This window comes from Mangifera indica, chromosome 19 (genome assembly GCF_011075055.1).
Source record: "Mangifera indica cultivar Alphonso chromosome 19, CATAS_Mindica_2.1, whole genome shotgun sequence".
Classification (NCBI taxonomy): Eukaryota; Viridiplantae; Streptophyta; class Magnoliopsida; order Sapindales; family Anacardiaceae; genus Mangifera; species Mangifera indica.
In genome coordinates this window covers 12,502,430-12,522,161 of record NC_058155.1, presented here as the reverse complement: position 1 = coordinate 12,522,161, position 19,732 = coordinate 12,502,430, and the positions used below count along the sequence as shown (strand labels likewise).

General features: G+C 34.4%; 3 protein-coding genes across 8 annotated transcripts; 2 read left to right on the top strand and 1 right to left on the bottom strand.

The window, feature by feature from the left end:
• Positions 1-459: 459 nt before the first annotated feature.
• On the bottom strand, positions 460-3,404 carry LOC123203697 (F-box/kelch-repeat protein At5g42350-like). 2 transcript variants are annotated; one of them, XM_044620144.1, is made up of 2 exons: positions 3,007-3,404; positions 460-2,627 (listed from the first exon to the last, which is right to left on the bottom strand). In XM_044620144.1, the coding sequence occupies exon 2, from the start codon at positions 2,539-2,541 to the stop codon at positions 796-798; it is 1,746 nt and encodes a 581-aa protein (XP_044476079.1). In that variant the 5' UTR covers positions 2,542-2,627; positions 3,007-3,404; the 3' UTR covers positions 460-795. The 2 variants fall into 2 exon arrangements, with proteins under 2 accessions (XP_044476079.1, XP_044476080.1); XM_044620145.1 differs by having other exon boundaries at positions 3,110-3,404.
• A 3,348-nt stretch (positions 3,405-6,752) lies between these two features.
• Positions 6,753-11,811, top strand: LOC123202722 (protein canopy-1). 3 transcript variants are annotated; one of them, XM_044618791.1, is made up of 10 exons: positions 6,753-6,940; positions 7,038-7,064; positions 7,141-7,220; positions 7,617-7,689; positions 8,176-8,233; positions 9,182-9,233; positions 9,385-9,409; positions 9,517-9,608; positions 10,186-10,281; positions 11,414-11,811. In XM_044618791.1, the coding sequence occupies exons 1-9, from the start codon at positions 6,842-6,844 to the stop codon at positions 10,235-10,237; spliced, it is 558 nt and encodes a 185-aa protein (XP_044474726.1). In that variant the 5' UTR covers positions 6,753-6,841; the 3' UTR covers positions 10,238-10,281; positions 11,414-11,811. The 3 variants fall into 3 exon arrangements, with proteins under 3 accessions (XP_044474726.1, XP_044474727.1, XP_044474725.1); XM_044618792.1 differs by having other exon boundaries at positions 11,341-11,811; XM_044618790.1 differs by lacking the exon at positions 11,414-11,811 and having other exon boundaries at positions 10,186-10,490.
• A 583-nt stretch (positions 11,812-12,394) lies between these two features.
• Positions 12,395-19,514, top strand: LOC123202721 (glutamate receptor 3.3-like). 3 transcript variants are annotated; one of them, XM_044618787.1, is made up of 7 exons: positions 12,395-12,770; positions 15,070-15,429; positions 15,559-16,901; positions 16,982-17,259; positions 17,992-18,023; positions 18,128-18,534; positions 18,794-19,514. In XM_044618787.1, the coding sequence occupies exons 2-7, from the start codon at positions 15,381-15,383 to the stop codon at positions 19,259-19,261; spliced, it is 2,577 nt and encodes an 858-aa protein (XP_044474722.1). In that variant the 5' UTR covers positions 12,395-12,770; positions 15,070-15,380; the 3' UTR covers positions 19,262-19,514. The 3 variants fall into 3 exon arrangements, with proteins under 3 accessions (XP_044474722.1, XP_044474723.1, XP_044474721.1); XM_044618788.1 differs by lacking the exon at positions 12,395-12,770 and adding an exon at positions 14,418-14,688 and having other exon boundaries at positions 18,128-18,613; positions 18,794-18,884; XM_044618786.1 differs by lacking the exon at positions 12,395-12,770 and adding an exon at positions 14,419-14,688.
• Positions 19,515-19,732: the final 218 nt, after the last annotated feature.

Here is a 19,732-nt window from a genome sequence, read left to right as displayed (position 1 = left end):
AATCTAATTGTCGGTAGAAACGGTGGGATGTTATTATCATAATTTTCATTATGTGATTGGATTTTCAAGTAAAGATGAACATATGATATGCAAAATCATGTGATTGCATATCATGCAATGAGACAAGTTGGTACTATCATGTGAACATATGATATGAAAAATCATGTGATTGCATATCATTATATATACAAATAGTTGGTACCATCGAATAAATATGACATGTCATTATATAATTAAATGATCTAACTGTTTTCTTTATCTTAGTACCTGTTAATAACCAAACGCTTGTATATTAAGTTTTATTGTTCAACCATTTTATACTGTCTTATTTACCACTAGGAAAATGGGGTTCTCTTAACCCAGATCTCCAAATTAACCTTGGATAACAAACACATGCATCCAAGTGAGACACCTTTCAAGTTTCTAACATCCATTTGTAAAAGGTTATTGAAGCTTATATAAGAGCCACAAAAACAGATATTTATTATGGATGCAACATAAAATAAATATTTTTTAAATCTAGTGAATACAAAACAAAGTTTGAAATACAGGATCAAATTATAAACAGTAGAAATTGAATTAAAATGAATATCCATTTTTGCAAAAACCATACCTACCTCTCATATGAAGCCAGAATTCTGCACAGATGCAAGGGGTTGTTGATGTGGTACAAATTAATCTATGACTCATACCCAAATAATTCGACATGAAATTTGTAGGTTCCATTTTAAGACAGGAAGCTCCTAATGGGCGTAGATGAATTTTCGCCATAAATCAGGGTGCAGGCCAACAACTTTACAGATGCAACACCGCCAATGATTTAGTCATGCATGAAGAAGCATCCAGTTCATGAGCCATGTGATTCCTTGATACGTGACTCCAGTTCATCCCTTTGTCAGATGCATTACATACAGTTACGAAGTTGAGCACCTGACCAAATATTTTGAACATTTCAACTCCGAATATTTGGTTTCTGTCTGCAACAAATGCAGCATTCCAGTCCATAGGGGCATCTGGATGTACAGAGGTCTCAGTCCAGGTAAGATAAAAGAGATCTAGCTCCCATAATTTTCTCACTGCCTTGTTTCTGCGGCCTATTTGACCATTACCTTCACACCAGGAGACACAGAGCATGAACAGCCGGCCACCACAAGATACAAGTTTTGGGTAGTACTCGTGAACACGGGGTGGGAATGGAGAGGTTTGGATTCCAATCCAGAAGCCTCTTTCTATGTCATAGCCCGCAAGCCTGTCACTTTCAGAATAAACATAAAGGACACCGTTACAAACAACACCAGAACACACTATCCCAAAATCTATCGGCAATCTCTGGATTTCTGTCCATTTATTAATTGCAGAATCATAAATTTCTCCTGAATCTAAGGGTTCATCCCAAGATCCAAGACCTCCCACAGCAATCAACACAAACCTTTTGCCACATTTTGTGAGTGACTGATCACTTTTTTGTCTACTAAACCTGTATGACTTCCTGTTGGCTGAAAACAACAAGCCTTCATTTTCATCAAAAGCATTTCTGCATTGGCGCCTTAGTGAAAGCCTATGAGGATCCTCATAAACATCTGACACCCCACCAATTCGTGTCCTGGGGAAATGCCTATCTTGTCGATTGTGATGACTTTGAATAATTGAGAATTCCAAACTCACCTCAGATACTCCTAAAACAGGCATTGATCTTGCGTACTTCATGGACGCAATTTTGCACCAAGATTTAGTGAGAGGATTAAATACCAACACACCTTTGTGTGTCTTGAATGTGCTCCTGTCCACCCTTCCAAAGTTGCTTAAACTTGAACAACCTCCAACAATGTAAATATCATCCAGGATGCTGGCAACAGAGAACATGAACCTTCCTTTAAGAACAGTGGCATCAATCCTATGCCACTGGTCTTGAGACACATCCAGCGCATGTATCTCTCCAGAGCAATAGCCATCTTTAACAGCACCAAACAGAAACAACCAAGGATTTTGATGTAAGCCTTCCCTTCTCATCTGCAGGAACCGAGGAGTAGTGGTCAAGTATCTCCATTTCTTGCACACAAGGCGGGCATTCATGAGACTTGTCAATGGGAGCCTCACCAAGCACATTTCCAGAATATCATCTGGAAGAAAGATGTGCATCCTGCTGTTCTGTACAGATTCTTCAAGTTCAAAATCTTTTCTGCTACTTTTCTTCCAAAACTTCTCCTTCATCCCATATGAGAAGCAATCCACACCTGTTTCATCAGTACCACAAACTGGTTTATATCCCTTTCCTTCTTCACTAGCGCTTGATCTCCTTCTACAACTTGGGTCACTATATTCCTCTCCAGTGTCGGCACCTACTTTGCAACCCCCAACTCTACCATACAAATTAAGACATTTCAAAGAAAGCCCCTTCACACTATCCTCATCATCCCCTTCATTTCTCATATTCTTCTTTCTCAACTTTTGACTAACACTTCTAACAAGCCGTTTAGACACACTCATCGCTTCGAGATCCCGACGAGGAGAATCCTCCCCTATCAGTCTCTGGGAAAACATTATTTACTCTATTACCAAATTAAACCATATTTCACACTGCATTCTTGAAAACCGTTATCCCAGAAAGCTTGACTTCTATAATTCATCTACATCAAAGCAACACTTAAAATTAATCCCAAATCCTGAAGCCATTCATAATAAACTGTCACGTATAAGTCACCGTGAAATATTCCAACTAAGACAAACAAACAGAAAGTAAACATTTGCTTTCTAAAAACCATGAGTCCCATCAAATTACCAGCAAACAAATGTATAATCACACTAAAGAACCCAATTTATCAGATCCACAGCATTACAAATGTGATTTTTAACAACAAACGAAAAACCAAGCACACATTACACGATTCATAACACTCAATACCAGCTATGGATCAAATAAACCAACGAATCTACCATAAAACAAATAATTTGACATAAAAAGGCTGTAATTCATTCATGAAATGGAAAAAAAAACTGGTTACTCACATAAATGTGAAAAGCAAATGGGTAATAAGTAGATTGAACAAAAATCATAAAAATTCAACAAATAGTGTTTTGAGTTCGGTTGGAATCGGTAAAGCCACTCAACACTGAATAAAAAAGCGACTTATCAGCTCTTCGCTTAGCTTTCCCATTTGGCATTCTCCTCCATCTCCGCTCTGCTCTGCAACTTTAACGTTATTTTCTCTTTTAATTTTTTTTTTTTTATATAATGAGAGCATGCTGATAAACTATTGTCCTGTGATTCGCATCACAGCCGTCGATCTGATCATGAAAGCCGTGTCTCAAGGAAGCGTCACCGTCATATTTGAAAAAACGTAGGCTCTATTCTCGATGATATGATGTGCCGCGGCCATCCATGACTGTGAGATTTGATAGGTAACAGTAGCGTTTTCTTATTATTTAAATTTTAAAAAAAAGTTGTTTCAATTCTCACACGTACAACCACGTGTCAATTGAACTGATTGTGTTAGACTGTTAGCGACAAACCGGAATGCACGGCGCAGAGAGCGGCAGGCATTGCACTGTTTAAATTATCGGGCACCCGGTTAAAAGCCCGTCCGGGCTATATTGTGTCCAAGTTCCTTATTTATGATAGACTAAATGATTGTCTTACCAAAGTTCGGTACAAACTCAATCTTTTAAACTGTTAATTTTTAAAAATTTAAACTCTTATCTATGAATAATTAAAATTAATAAAAATAATTAATTAAATTATTATTTAATTATTAATATATTAAAAATAATAAAGTATTATCTTTTTTTTTTTTATAAATTTTAAAAACTAGCAAATTTTTTATAGGATTAAAATTTAAAATCTAATATTTCCCCCTTAGAGTTTCTTCGTTATTTTTTATGATGCATCTTCAATGTGTTCCCCCCACAATGACTTATCTTCGTTTAAGGACAAAAATGATTTATCTTCATCCCTCGATGAAGACGAGTCACTATAAGGAGAACATATCCGAGATGTGCCAAAAAAAGAGAGGGAGAAACTTTAAGAGGGGAAATGTGAGATATTCAAGTTTAATCCATGAGAAAATTGTTAGTTTTTTAAACTTTGGGGGGAAACATATAATGTTTTATTACTTTTAATATATTATTAACTTAATAATGATTTTACCTTTAAAATTAATTATTTATGTTAATTTTAATAGTTCATGAGTTTGAATTTTTAATAATTAATATGATGAAAGATTCGGTTTGCATCAACCTTAGGTGGAAATATGTCTTTTGGCTTTTATAATATGCAATAAATGAAACTTATGGTCTTATGATATTACTCTAAGGGACTGTTTGGTTCTAGTTTTTGAAGATTACCTTGGTAATCTATCTTTGATTCCCTTATCTGGTTTGTCAGTAATAAAATATTACAATAATATTCTATTATCAATGTTGACATAGTAGGTAATATATATAGTAATTTGATTACCATCTTCACCTTAGGTATTTAAAGATTACCAAGGTAATCTTAATTTCATTATAATTTTATTATTATTTATTAATTTTTTGAGACAAAAATAAATTTATTTTTAATTAATATGACAAATAATATAAAAAATATTTAAAAATAATTATATTCAAGGGCATTTAAGTAAAATAATTTACTAGTAATTTTTTATTACCTTTAATCAAATACAATAATTATTTATATCTACCAAATTTTATTAAACATAGTAATCATTTATACCCAGTAATCTTCTAAGTAATCTATCTTCAAAGTAATATTTTTATTTTGGTAATAAAACATTACCGAAACCAAACGTCCCATAAAGTTAAAAGTGAGTTGTACTAGGTTAAAAATGACCTAACCCACCATGTCATGGGTCATATTGGATCATGATCGACAAAATGTGAGTTTTAACAGGTCGTATCAACCCATAAAATATAAAACCTTTAAAGAGATGTTTAGTTTAAAGAATGTTTTATTATCAAAATTAAAAAAATATTTTAAAAATAAATTACTTTGATGATTACTGGGTATAAATTATTATTATATTTAATAAAATTTAATAAAAATAAATATATATATAAATAATTATTGTGTTTGGTTAGAGGTAATAAAAGAATAATTGTATATTATTTTACTTAAATTCCTTTGGATATAGTTATTCTAAAATATTTTTAATATTTTTTATTATATTAATTGAAAATAAAATTATTTTTACTTTAAAAAAATTAATAAATAAGGATATAATTATAATAAAATCAAGATTACATAAGATTATATTACATGTCACATCACCATTGATAATAGAAAATTATCATAATCTTTTATTACTTATAAACCAAATAAAATAATATAAGTAATAAAAATAAATTATCAAAATAATTTTTTTATCGTCAAAACCAAATGCCCCTTAAAAGTAATTTGGATGATGAAAAATATAAAATAACTAAAAGAAAGAGTTTGAATTTAAGATTCGTTTGTGTTATGCAAAGATTATCCTCTTAACTATTTATTATAGTAATTATGAGATTAACCTCTAAATCCAAGTTTTTCTATTAGTACGAATAGTTCAATCTATAAAAACAGTTTAATTTAAGTGAGATAAAAAAAAAAAACCCCATAAATATGAGTTTTCAGGTTTTTGATGGGGTGGTATAGATTTTTTTTTTTTTATGATTTTTAAAATTGTTGTTAATCGTACCGGATTGGTTTATACACACCTGCTCGTGAGACAGGCACATGTTATATTTGTCCTTTTCCGAGACAGAGACCATGAAGACGGTCGTGCCAGCCCACTAGATTGGTACGGTCCGTTTATTATTACAACGATGGCAGGCGGTGAATTTCATGGGTAGTTAGATGGTGGAGCCATCAATGCTGGAGGAAGGCACGTCATGGATTTCACAATGTTAGGCACAAGAAACGGCCACCATATTTGCTTCATTATGACTTGGAATAATTAATGGTTTGGGCCACAAAGAAATATATAATATTTGTGGTCCTCGTATATTAGACACGATCACATCACATCATTTCAGAAGTAACAAAAATAGAAGACATAATTTATTCCTACCTGAATTTTCTCTTAGGGATGATTGCAATTAGGGTTGGATGTCATGTAATTTTTAGGTGGATTCCATTAGAAATGCTTGATCTTAGATTGGTATTCAATTCAGTTTGTATCTTTTTGTTGCATCTATGTTGCCATAACAGAAAATTGATTTGTTTGTTACTTTTTTTATTTGAATGAGTTGAGATTATTTTGAGTTAATCGTTTTAGATTTAAATAAAATTTTTATTGATCTTTGTTTAAGTTTGTACTGTTCAAATTTATCTTTATGATTGATTAACTCAAACATAATTCATAGTTTGAATCAAATAAGTTAAGTTTGAGTTTGATTAAATAGCGTTTAAACTAATAAGTTAGGTTCGTTTTCATAAATGAATCGATTTAATATATTCGAATTTTGAACATAGTTCAGATTGTGTCTAAAGACAAGTCACTTATAAACCAAGTTTGAGTCTAGATTTTTCCAATCGAATAGAGCTTGAATTAATCCTTATAAATTTGAACCAATATCGAATTGATTCTTTTTGACCTTAACTTGGATTGAATCCACCTTTAATTGTAATTTAATCCCACAATTCTATATTATTGAATAAATTTGTATTTTTTTAAAATTTTTGTGTTAATTAAGGTTGTTCATGGATGGGCCAGGCGATCCGAATGAGCCCAATTAGATTGGGGCAGGTCAAGGTTTAATAGGCTTGACTTGAGGCATCCCAGTTTCGAAACAGAGGTCTTTAACTTCCAACTGTGTAAAGACGCAGGTCGGACAAGACGATCGAGACGAAGAAGCGAAGAAGAAGATGGCAAGGAGGTCAATGGTGTGTCTAATTTTGATGTTTTTTATTTTCTCTATTGCCGCGTCAATCGATGACAAATGTGGAGCTTGTAACGCCGTCGCGGTAAGTCTCTATTCATCTTCGCATGGAAAGGATGACGTTTACTGTAATGATGTGTAAATCTAGGATCTGATCTTATTGAGTGGAAAATGCTTTGCAGGAGGAGTTAGAGCTAGGTCTTTTGAAGGTAAGAACTTAATGATTTTCATCTCAAATGGTTGAGTTTCATTTGATTTTTGTTTAAAGTGTTTGATCTCAATTAGGAAAAACCGAGGAATCATTTGGATATGCGACATCGTTTGGATTCAAAAGGTCAGCGCGTAGGAAAGGTAATTGATTACAGGTAAAGTTGACTCAAGCTTTCATTTTCCACGAATTGTGTCACTGTTTATCATGGGTGGATTCCACCGAGTCAAGCCTCTGGCCGGCTCAAGCTTGGATCAAAGTTATAATGCCCAGCTCGAGCTTGAATTGAAGTCATAATGCCCAGCTTGATCCTTGTTTAAGCTGGTGTAATGTCTTTCGCTGTTGGAGTGAACAACATGGTCAGCGGGATTAACAGTATAACTTGATGAACAAACGAGTCAAACTCTAGCAAAGCTACAGAGCTGGAGCTCAAATCAAAATCGACTAGTTCGAGCTGACCGATCTGAGCTGCTGGCTCGGATCCACCCCTAGCTGTTTTATTTAAAATTTGGATGTGGCTGATTACTATGTAATTTGGCAATTATTTTTTCAGAGTCAGTGAGCTTAGAGTTGTTGATCTCTTGGAAGGGCTATGTGATAAGATGCTAGATTATACTCTTGAGAAGGTAGTTTATTTTATGCCAAATTGGATTCTGCATTGCATGGTTTTCCATGCTTTTTTATGTTGGAGTCTTGGAAGGGAAACATGTTTAGAAGTTCATATGAATGAATGCCAGCAGAAAATAAATAAGCAATGTTAAAATATTTTCACCAATGATTCACTAAAACTGTAGTCAACTGCGTATCAGCTTGGAGGGAAAGAAAATTTTAAAAAAATATCATTGAACCCTCAAAAGATTCAGTTAAATGCAATAAGAATCCATGAATTTCGTTTTTAGTATGTAACCTTCCTTTTCAAGGAGGTTTCTGATGATTTTTAAATTTCAGTTTAGATTTATGACTGACTTTAAAACCATGGATGCATGTATTTTTGTTAAATATCAGGAGCTTAGATTACAACAGTGCTAGCACAATGCCTGCATTTAAAATTCCTGCATCATTACTGAATATGTTGGTGCCATTCAATTCATAAGTGTGTTTTCATCCTGCAGGTAGATTTAACTAGACGGGAGTGGGTCAGAGTGGATCACTGGGATAACCTTACAATTAGTATGCATTATTTGTTTATCAAAGCTATGATGTGATGATTTCATTATTTTTTCTTGTTAACATGCTAGGAATCGATGTTTGCTGGGTGTTCATGATATTTTATCTTTCATCGAGTTTGATATTTCCATTGGTTAAGTTAATTTTGATGATTCTTAATTATTACTTCTCTAATAGTTTTTAAACTCACTTATATACCCTCTTTATTTGATCAAAGTAATTTTAACTGAAGGTATGGTCCTTTTCAAATGAAAAGGGTAAAAAAGAACATGAATTTGTTTGATTCTGGCTCCTCTGGACTTCAAGTTATCCTCTGGACATCTGTCCATGAGTAGTTTCGTGAATACTATCTGAAGTTGCTACTAAAAGATCTAGTTTTACCTTAATGATTAGAGTTCGTTCAAGGCTTTTATTGACTAGAAAGAATTATCCTGCAGACAGGAAAAAACTTTATTGTAGAATTTACATCTAGTTGAATGTTACCTTATATCCTTTTCTTATAAGAATAATCCAAATGTTATATTTTGTTAGAAGTTAATAATCCTTGAGAACAAGCTTGTTCATTGGGTTGGACTGCAGTGAATTATTTTATGTGCGTTTTGCTACAGGATAATTTATTAACATTTCTGAAATACCATCAGCCTTTCTGAGTTAAGTGAATGTCATGCACTTGACAGAACTTGAACCACTGTCTCATTATAAAATGCTATTTATCCTTCATCTAATTTGGGACAGTAGCATAAATATTTGAACTGGGATAGCTCAGTATTTTTATATAATGTAATTGGTTTTATGGTTTGGGAAATAAATCCTTAACAAGTTCTTGATTTTTTATGCTTTATCTTGATGATTGGTCCTACATCCAGGAGTTTTTTTTCATAAAAGTACTTATATCTGAGGTTTTGGTGAACTTCTAAAATTTGTGAATACTTTGTTTTAACTTGTTATTAGGTAAACAAGAAGCTAAGACATATGCGAAAGATATCTCCACTTATTGTGGAAGGTAAGATGACTAAAACTTTCGACCACCTTTTTATGATATTTCTGAGTAGGCATACTTCTGAACTTAATGTATGGTGATAGTAGATTTTGTATGCCATTTGATATGCATATATAATTTACCAAGTTTAATCAATTTTCTTTTGTCGAAACAGGTTACTTGAGGAAACTGAAGATGAGGTGAATTCTATTTTCCTGCTTAACCACTTCTAGCTTTACTGATGATCATGTGTTTAACAAAGCAAACATTTGAAACATCATTTCAGTAATATTGATCACTCTTGCAGCTGGCTGAATTGATAAAGAAAGGGTCTATTCAAGCAGGAGATGTAAGCAAGGTTCTCTGCCAAGATTTAAGCAAGCACTGTCACGTGTCAAGGTATATTGAATATAGATTATGTAATTTCCTTCTTTTATCAATGATAAAATAGTCCTTTTGTCAACCATGATTTTGCATGCTGCTTATCGCTTGCCATGCATTTTATGATACTTTAAACAGTAACTAAAATTGCCTATAATGCCAAGAAATTATATTAGCTTTCAAGTTTAATTTCCATCGGCTAATTTGAGATGTATCTTTAGCCACATCACTCATGGGACCATATGCTGCCCTAGGCTTTTAAGATAATGTTTTCGATGGACTTTTTCGGTGCATGTTTTAGTTTCATCCTTGACTTTGGTTTGGGTTCATTATTGAGGTTGTATTGAATAGCTAGATTAGTTGGTAGGCAACATGTGAAATGGAGATTATTACTAGGGTTGGATTTAATTTGAGTTGTTTGAGCTTGATTTTGAGTTGAGATTGAAAAAGTCGAGTTTGAGGTAAGGTTTGAGTTCGTTTTTATACAAGAAGTTAAGTTTAAGTCGATCTTAATAGTTGAGTTTGATGTAACTCAGATTGAATCCAAAGTAACATTTTTACATCACTTTTTTCTTTTTACCCCATTTGTATACAGTGGAAAGCAGTCGGTGGATGACAATATGAATGAATCTGATGGCGAACTCTGAGTCACCGAAAATTATTTGCAGATTGAGCTCGACATAAAATGAGAGTAAGCAAACCAATTATCTTTGAAATATATGTGAGTTGGGCATCCTTCCAAAAGTGGTTAGGTAATCCTATAATGAGAATCGCATCTTCTGCAAGACTGATCAAATTTTGCTTCTAATTGTCTTACGGGCTTCAAAGTTCAATCATCCATTAGACATACCAAGTTTAATCTTATAATGCATACCAACATTATTTTCTTCTTTTCTTTCACTCTGTTGCTTTTTCATGATTCTTTATTTTTTTTAATAAAACTATGCATACTCACTTTGAGTATATAAATGATATATACTTATGTTTCATCATATGATTGAATAATTTTAAATTAAGAATAAAATAACATTCAGTCATATGATGATACATATAAATGAATACTTATTTATATATTTCAAGTAGATATTCATAATATTACACCTAATTTTTAACCTCTTTAAAATAATAAGCCTTTATTCAGGGCATGCGGGACTAGCAATTAACGCTCGGTGAGGGTGAGGTAATCTCTGGGCCTAAGCGCTCAATTGGTTCTTAAATTGCAGCAAATATATCTTCTAGGAGCTTCTTAATTGCATGTGTTTCATGGCATGATTCTATTCAATGTAAGCAGTTATGGTTAGGGTTGGTTGATTCAAACTTAACTGACTTACGCTCGAATCTATATTTAGTTTAAACAAACTAAACTTGAGTTGAAAATTCAGCTTAACAACTTGGCTCAAGTTTGAGGTCTCACCAATGTTCATCAAAACTCTTCTTCTTCTTCTTCTTCTTCTTCTTTGGTATCATTGTTCGCCTGGCAGTTCTTGATTCTAGATGAACTCTTGGTGGCCTTTATTCAAGCTTTAATTCGGATCCAACCTTATGTATAATAAAAATTATTTGATGGACAGGAAGCTAATACCTTCCCCTTAACCCTAATGTATAACTGCTGATATAATAATATTCATCATAAGCATAAGACCTAAATAAAATAAATTAAAATTGTGGAGGGATGATCAAATTCGACAATTATTTGAATCAATCGATGGTAGCAGAGTATAACTTGGTTCTCATATTATTTACAATGCAGAGAATGAGAATGAGAGGTATCAACGCAAACTACTTGATAGTTTAATAGATTCATACAACATACTTGATCTAAGATGTGCAGGAATTGGAAAACAGAGAATGACAATTACACGACAATTATTTCCTCGAATGAGCCTTAAGGTCAGCCATGGCAGAGGGGGCGGTTGCAGCCATGGATGATGGAACCATGACAAATTATCAGTTGTCGTCCAACACTCCCTTGAGTGAATTCAGCCCCTCTGTTGATATGCTCCTTGGAACTCGCCTGATGGTATTTCTATCCGAGGGTCAGGGGAGAAGCGAACCGCGATGACTGTTCAGTTATCGCTAGTGTTGCCATTGAATGCCTCCCTGACGAGTTCTCTTGAACAGCTCTCTGGATCATTATGTAGCATCAATATCATACTGCGATTCAATTAAATACAAAGAATTGTGGTTGGATATTAACCGAATCGAGTTTAGTTTAAGTTTACTTAATTGGGTTTATGGTTTGAATTTGTAATTTAAGTTTATGATCTATTAATAAAATGATTTTATTTTACTCAATAATAAATAAAATAGTGTCGGTTTATCAATTTTTGATAATATTTGAATCGAATCATAAATTAATATTAAACTGAATCAATTTATTATCTAACTCATAAGTTAAATTAAATCAAACTTTTTATAATCGAAGTTTGATTTAATTTAAAAAATAAATAAATTATTTTAATTTATATTCAAACTAATCAAATTTTAATTAAAGTAAACCAAACTAATTTCAGAAGAGAGTAAGATAGACTCCATTCTAACCCACCTAAACTACAAAGAATAATCAATTGCCTACATAAGTGAAGTCGGTTTGGTCCAGCCCTACTGAAACTCCTACAAAGAATAATAATTAAAATTTAGAGTGAATTCCATTTCCCCACCCAAGGTTTGTCTCAAACACACTTTCTACCTTTAGATAGCATAAATAACACTTTCCCACCCAAAACATAACACCGTTAAGTAGAAAATTTTATTGTAACCCCAAAAAAATAAAATTACCATACTACCCTCCTCTTCTCCTATCTGTCTCTTTTTCCATTTTCATTTTCTTTCTCCTTCTTCTCTGTTTTTTGTTCGTTTTTGCTTAGCCCCAATTTCAAGTTATCATAGGTCTGGTCAATTAGATCTAGATTTGACAATGTCTGATCTATACGGAGAGGAAGGGCTGATGGCAACTGAATTTGGTATTCCGCCATATGAGAGTGACAAGTTTTTGGACGAAACAAGCAACAAAAGAAGCGGGCCTTTTAGAAATGGCAGCTCTTATACGGAGGTTAGGAAGACTCCAGGGAATGTAAAAGTCGCGGCAATTGAGAGTAAATTGTTGTGTAGTTTAGAGGAGTTTTATAAAGGCGCTAGAAGAAAAATGAGGATTTCTCATGTCATTCCTGATGAATTTGGGTAATTATTTTATTTGTTAATTATTGAAAATGCATTTTTAGTGTGTTTTGTAGGTTTGATTATTATTTATTTTTGGTAAAGAATTTTGCGACGAATTTGACATATACGCATGGTAGGCGAGACGGGGAATCCGTATAATTTCATTTGAGTTGGTGGGTAGGATTATCTCTGCTACTTAAACAATTTAGGACCCTCACAATTTCTAGTCTTGCTACATATCCTACAGTATGCATGAGTTACGTTTGCTACAGAGCCTCACAACTTCCATCTGCAATTACCATAAAAAAATGGTGGTAATAAAAAAGGCACAAGGAGCATGAGACAAATGGGATAGAGAAGGAACTGAAAGAAAACCATTTTTAGCTCTCAGCATCAGCCTAGCGGAGCCAGAAGTTGAGGTCTGAGGCTTGTGGCAGATTGTCGTGGGATCTACGGGTGTGAAATCGAGTGGATTTCCGCAAGGCTTTGTGTTTCTTTATTGATATGGGTTTTTAATGATTGAGGTTTGAGTTGATATCTCCCTTGTAAAATTTTCATTTTGAATTTATATTTTAAATTCAAGATTATGATCGTTGGAGTTTGATTTTAGATTTGGCCAAAGGGTTTATTTCTCCACCCCCCTCCCCCACCTCAAAGTATGTTGTTTTATTAAGTTTTTTTTTTTGTTAATTTTGAAAATTTTATTTATCTGTCTATATATGATTAAAATTAACTGAGTCTGTTAGTTATATTATTTTCTCTATAAATCCTAAAAACTAACAATTTTTTTTCAACTCAAGTTTTTAAAAACAGTATTTTCCTCTTAAGGTTTTCAAACTTTTAAATTCAATTTTTCTAATAACGAAGAAACTTCTCTAGTAATTTCCAAGTAATATATCTTCTTCTTTGACGTGTGACATTATGCAGTGTCGTCTTTGTTGTTGATGAAGAGTCTTCGTCGTCAATGAAGACCTCATATTCATTTTTGGGTGAAGACGACACTACATCGCATCAAAAGGAGAACGACTAGGAAGAGAACACGTTAGAGAGGAAGAGATGTTGTCTTGAGATTGTTGGAAAAGTCTCTTCGTCGTAGAAAAAATTGAATCTGAAAGTTTAGAAACCCTAAGGGAAAAATGTTGTTTTTGAAAATTTAAGTTGAAGAGGAATTGTTAGTTTTTAAAGTTTAGAGGAGAAAAATAAAATAAAATTTTAGTTTATTTTTAATATTAAATATAAAATAACGATTCTATTATTAAAACTAACAGATTTAATTGCTCATAGATAGATAAATAAAATTTTCAAAATTAAAAGAAAGGAACTTGAGAAAATAACATACTGCAAATGGGAATAAGTCCTTTGGCCTTTAGATTTGATCTAAGAATTTTAATTTTTAGTTAGAACTGAGTGTGAACTTGATGCAAATCAAAACTAGGTCAAATTATTTTTATGTGAATTTATAATCACAAAGATCGTAAAATGTTTGTACGCCAATGACATTTTTGCCCTTTTGCCAGTTAATTTTTTTAACAGTGTTAAGTTTTGGGTACGAAAGTGTTATTTATACCATGTGGAAAAGGTTTTTAAGACAAATCTTGGGTGGGATTTGTCATTCACCCAATAATTTACCTATGAAAGTGAAGCGCAGTCCATTCAATTAACCGTGATTGGGATCACTTCAGCTGAATTAGTGGACTGTTAAAGTGAGTCCAGCAAGCAGTCCCGGAATGTTACAGTGTAACCAATTCTGCCATGTGAAACATATTCTTTTGCTTTGTCATTGATGAGACCTGGGCGGTTGTGGCTCTCGCTGCTGCTATCGCTTTTATAGAAAAAAACAATTTTTTCTAAACTTATCAACTATTCAATAATTTTATCGCCCTTCCTGTGAAGCAAAGTTTGGCCATTGGCGAATGGTACTTCGCTGGTTTCTCATTAGGTGAGTTTTGTCATCTTGGTCTGTAGGTAAAGCTAGTCTTTATTATATTAGAAAGCGCACGAATTTTATGGAGATTATCCTTTATGTATGAACTGCCGCTATGTTTCTAGTTCTGTAAACTAAATTCAATTTTTTTAACAGTAAGATTAAAAAAATTGAGTTCTGCTGAGAATCTGATAGCGGTTACTTGTCTTTCTGATGCTACCAGGTTACATTTGTTTATATTTTATCCACCTTTGCTTGGTTGACGAGAAAATTTATGAAATACAGACACTCTAAAGTTCAATAATTTTTTAAAAAAATATAATTTGTTTGGGAAGTGGCTATTGCATTTATTATTGAATCTGTTTAAAATTTGTTTGTTTTATCCGATCTCTACAGCCCCATGCACGAGTCTACCATGCACTAAATTTCTGCTGAAGGTGGTGAGTGGATTCGTACCGGACATAGTAAGATATCAGTACCTTTGATTTGAAGTGAGAACTCTGGGGTTTCTTCTGTCATTGTTTATCTATTTGGGTGTGATTTCAAGTGCGTATAGTCAGAATGTTACCTCAAGACCATCTGTTGTTAGTATTGGTGCTATTTTTACTTTCAACTCTACCATTGGTAAAGTTGCCAAGATTGCCATTGAAGAAGCTGTGAAAGATGTCAACTCTAATTCTAGCATTCTTCCTGGCACAAAACTTAACATGACAATGAAAAATTCCAATTGCAGTGGGTTTCTTGGCATGGCAGAAGGTACTCAACTGTCAATTTTCTTCATTTAGTTGAAGTTGTTTGCTCATTTGTTTGGTCAATTGTTGTGTGCAGGAAATCTGATTTCAAAATAATAATAATAACATATACTGATTGTTATGTTGCTTACAGCATTGCAATTCATGGAGACCGATGTTGCTGCCATCATAGGCCCACAATGTTCTACAGTTGCCCATATTATATCTCATGTCGCAAATGAACTACAAGTTCCTTTACTGTCATTTGGGGCTACTGACCCCACTCTCTCTTCCCTTCAGTTCCCCTACTTTGTCAGGACAACACAGAGTGATTCTTACCAGATGGCTGCAGTAGCTGATATTGTTGATCATTATGGCTGGAAAGCTGTGATTGCCATATTTGTTGATGATGACTATGGACGGAATGGAGTAGCTGCATTGAATGATGAACTTGCACAGAGACACTGTAAAGTCTCATATAAGGCTGCAATTCCCCCAGGATCCAGAGTGAATCAAAATGATATCATGAATCTGCTTGTAAAGGTTGCATTGATGGAATCCCGTATTATTGTTCTGCATGCAAGTGGAGATATGGGTCTCAGGGTTTTCTCTGTTGCAAGCTATCTTGGGATGATGGGCAATGGTTATGTTTGGATAGCTACAGATTGGCTGGCTTATATTTTAGATTCTAATTCTCCTCTCTCCTCTGACACCATGGATAAAATGCAAGGAGTGCTTGTTCTGCGTCAGCACACACCAGATTCAGATAGAAAGAGAGCTTTTCTTTCTAGGTGGAAGAAATTAACCAGTGGTTCTTTGGGGATGAATTCTTATGGCCTTTATGCTTATGATTCTGTTTGGCTGTTAGCTCATGCTCTTGATACATTTTTCAATCAGGGTGGGATTATTTCATTCTCTACTGATTCTAGATTGCTTTCTACTGAAGTTAGCAATCTCCACCTTGATGCAATGAGCGTTTTTGATGACGGACCACACTTGCTGAAGAACATATTGCAGAGTAATACTGTTGGGTTGACAGGTCCTCTAAAGTTTAGTCCAGACAAGTCTCTTATTTATCCTGCATATGATCTTATTAATGTGATTGGATCCGGAACTCGACGGGTCGGTTACTGGTCCAACTATACTGGTTTGTCAACTGTGCCTCCTGAGACACTCTATACAAAGCCACCCAATCGCTCAAGTGCAAGCCAGCAACTATGCAGTGTCATCTGGCCTGGAGACACCTTTACAAAGCCCCGGGGATGGGTTTTCCCAAACAATGGGCAACTATTGAAAATTGGTGTACCTAATAGGGCCAGTTACTGGGAATTTGTATCAAGAGTGAAAGGAACTGATATGTTTCATGGTTTTTGCATAGATGTGTTTACAGCTGCTGTAAATTTGTTGCCGTATGCTGTCCCGTATCAATTCATCGCCTTTGGAGATGGTACTAAAAATCCAAGCTACACAGAACTAGTGAATTTGATCACCACTGGTGTGAGTGTTACATCTTTGGTTCAAATTATTTAAAGTATGTTAGTTTTCTGCTTGCTGATTGTCTTATCTTCTTGACACAGGTCTTGGATGCTGCTGTTGGTGACATTGCTATTGTTACAAATCGAACAAAGATAGTGGATTTTACACAACCGTATGCTGCATCGGGACTTGTTGTTGTGGCCCCATTTAAGAAATTGAACACTGGAGCTTGGGCTTTTCTACGACCCTTTACTGGATCAATGTGGACTGTCACTGCTTTTTCTTTCCTTGTTATTGGAATTGTCATCTGGATATTAGAGCATAGGATAAATGATGAATTCAGGGGACCTCCTAAAAGACAAGTCGTAACCATTCTGTGGTGAGTTCTTGAATTGATTTTCTTGTTATGATACTGCCTGAACATTCTTCCTCTCTTTAGGCTTGTGTGTATGTAATATGCTTTAGAATGAATTTTCATGAGGATTAAGCAGCTCTTGGGCATTTATAATGGAATCATGGCTATCTGAAGAGTGAGATTGTGTTCTTACAGGTTAAGGTTGAGATCATTGCGATATGTTTCCACTAGATAAGATGCAGTGAGATTTGTTTAGTATATGAAAATCTCTGCTGTAGACACCTATGGAGCATGCCCCTTAGTTTGTATCAATATAGAAAATTTAACTGGAGAAAATTCCCTCCAAATGGTTTCGCTAGTAGATCTGAAATTTCAATCGAGGTTGTTAGCACCTTCTTTGGGGAAACAATGAGCAAACTGCTAGAGGCCAAACAATTACCATTGATTGATTTAAATGCTTTCAAATGAAGAGTGTTTCTGTACCTGATGTGTTTGTGCTATTTTACAAACATATCTACCACATTTGTAAAATTTGAGAGAGCAGTAATGTGCACAAATATCCCTGAGTAATTGGCTACATGTTTTAGTTGCATTTTTATAGCTGGTGCTGGTAAAGCCTAAGTATTATCTGTTCTTTGTGTTTGCCCTTGTTTTCTGGCAAGAAGTGGACATATTAATCATCTTGTCACAGTTTGTAGCACTTCAAGTTTTACTGGTTATCTGAATCTGACCATATCTTCTTTGTTAATCCTGCAGGTTTAGCTTATCAACCATGTTTTTTGCCCATAGTAAGTGAAAGATTGTTGCTAAAATTTTTATTATTAAGGCAGAGCATGGAGGAGCAGCATTAAGTCAATTGAGTTTTTTTTTTCCTTGTGGATTCTTGTTGCAGGAGAGAACACCGTGAGCACCCTGGGCCGTCTGGTGCTAATGATATGGCTCTTTGTGGTTTTGATAATCAACTCAAGCTATACTGCTAATTTGACTTCAATCCTAACAGTGCAGCAGCTCTCTTCTCCTATTAAAGGAATTGACAGCTTGAGAACTGGTGATGACCCTATTGGGTACCAGGAGGGTTCATTTGCTGAATATTATTTAAGTGAGGAACTCAATATCTCTAAGTCTAGGCTTGTTCCCCTTCGTTCGCCTGAAGAATATGCTGCAGCACTCAAACGTGGTCCCGATAAGGGAGGTGTTGCTGCTGTGGTAGATGAACTTCCTTATGTAGAACTTTTCCTCTCAAGCCATTGCACATTCAAGGTTTTAAGTCAAGAGTTCACAAAAGGCGGCTGGGGCTTTGTGAGTATCTGTTTTCTGGATTTCACCATAGCTGTCTTTCAAAAATTTGAGTTATTCTTACCTTTCATGTTGTAAGAAGGTAAATATGCATCTTCATTTTGTTTTCATTATCAATGAAGATGAAATTGCCGCAAATGTCTGAAATAGTCTTATAGTCTCATAATATCTATGAAAATTTAAAGAAATGATTAGTCTACATGTACAAAGGAATTAGCGAAATTTCATTCAAAGTATATTTCGTTTCTTTTTCTCTTCCCAGGCATTTCCACGGAACTCTCCATTGGTTGTTGATTTGTCTACTGCAATTCTACAACTAGCTGACAATGGTGATCTCCAGCGGATCCATGACAAGTGGCTGGTGAAAAGCAGTTGCAGTTTAGACAACGCTGAGATTGAATCAGACCGGCTTCAACTAAAAAGCTTTTGGGGTCTTTTCCTTATCTGTGGAATAGCTTGCTTCATTGCCCTCTTAATATACTTTTTTCGGATCATGAACCAGGTATGCAGTGCTCGTACCGATTCTGTTGCAACTGAACCTGGCAGCAGACGTTCTAGAGGACTTCAGAGGATATTTTCAATTATGGATGAGAAGGAACATACATCAAAGAGCAAGAGTAAGAGACTAAAATCAGAAAGAACTTCATTTGGAAGTGTCAGGGATGACGAGTTAGAGAGTACCAGGAGGAGACAGACAGATTTTGCCACAGGGAGCAACACCAGCACATGATCAATTAACTTGGTTTCCTGCTTGTGAATCCTTAATTGTATTACTCATTACATGTGAAGCCCCATTTAGAATCACATTTGAAGCACTGTGACTGTCAATATTTATGTGCAAAATTGGTCACCTCAGGAAAGCCTTAGAGCATCTGCCATTTGCAAGATTTTGTCTTGTATACATGTCTAGTACTAAGATGTAAGATCACATACATTGTAAAGCATTTATACTTCAATCTTGTTTATCTTCCTATTTAGAAATACTTTTATCTTCATTCTTTAGATATTCGAGATGAAGCTCCATCAGCCTTAGAAAGATTCCATCATCTTCAAGAAAGAGAAAGAACTTTTTTAAACATAAAATTCTTTAATTGCGGACACATTGAAGAATCAATTTGTCGAGCTCAATCTCAGTCAAAATTGATATCAGCGTCAGAGCTTGTCTCACACTGAACTTGAATTCAACACAACTCCAATCCAC

Coding starts and splice junctions, on each gene's coding strand:
- LOC123203697 (XM_044620144.1), bottom strand. CDS start 2,541: ATGTTTTCCCAGAGACTGATAGGGGAGGATTCTCCTCGTCGGGATCTC.
- LOC123202722 (XM_044618791.1), top strand. CDS start 6,842: ATGGCAAGGAGGTCAATGGTGTGTCTAATTTTGATGTTTTTTATTTTC. Junction 7,221..7,616: donor GGAAAGGTAATTGATTACAG/GTAAAGTTGACT, acceptor TTATTTTTTCAG/AGTCAGTGAGCTTAGAGTTG. Junction 9,609..10,185: donor AAGCACTGTCACGTGTCAAG/GTATATTGAATA, acceptor ATTTGTATACAG/TGGAAAGCAGTCGGTGGATG.
- LOC123202721 (XM_044618787.1), top strand. CDS start 15,381: ATGACAATGAAAAATTCCAATTGCAGTGGGTTTCTTGGCATGGCAGAA. Junction 15,430..15,558: donor GTTTCTTGGCATGGCAGAAG/GTACTCAACTGT, acceptor TGTTGCTTACAG/CATTGCAATTCATGGAGACC. Junction 18,024..18,127: donor AACCATGTTTTTTGCCCATA/GTAAGTGAAAGA, acceptor TTCTTGTTGCAG/GAGAGAACACCGTGAGCACC.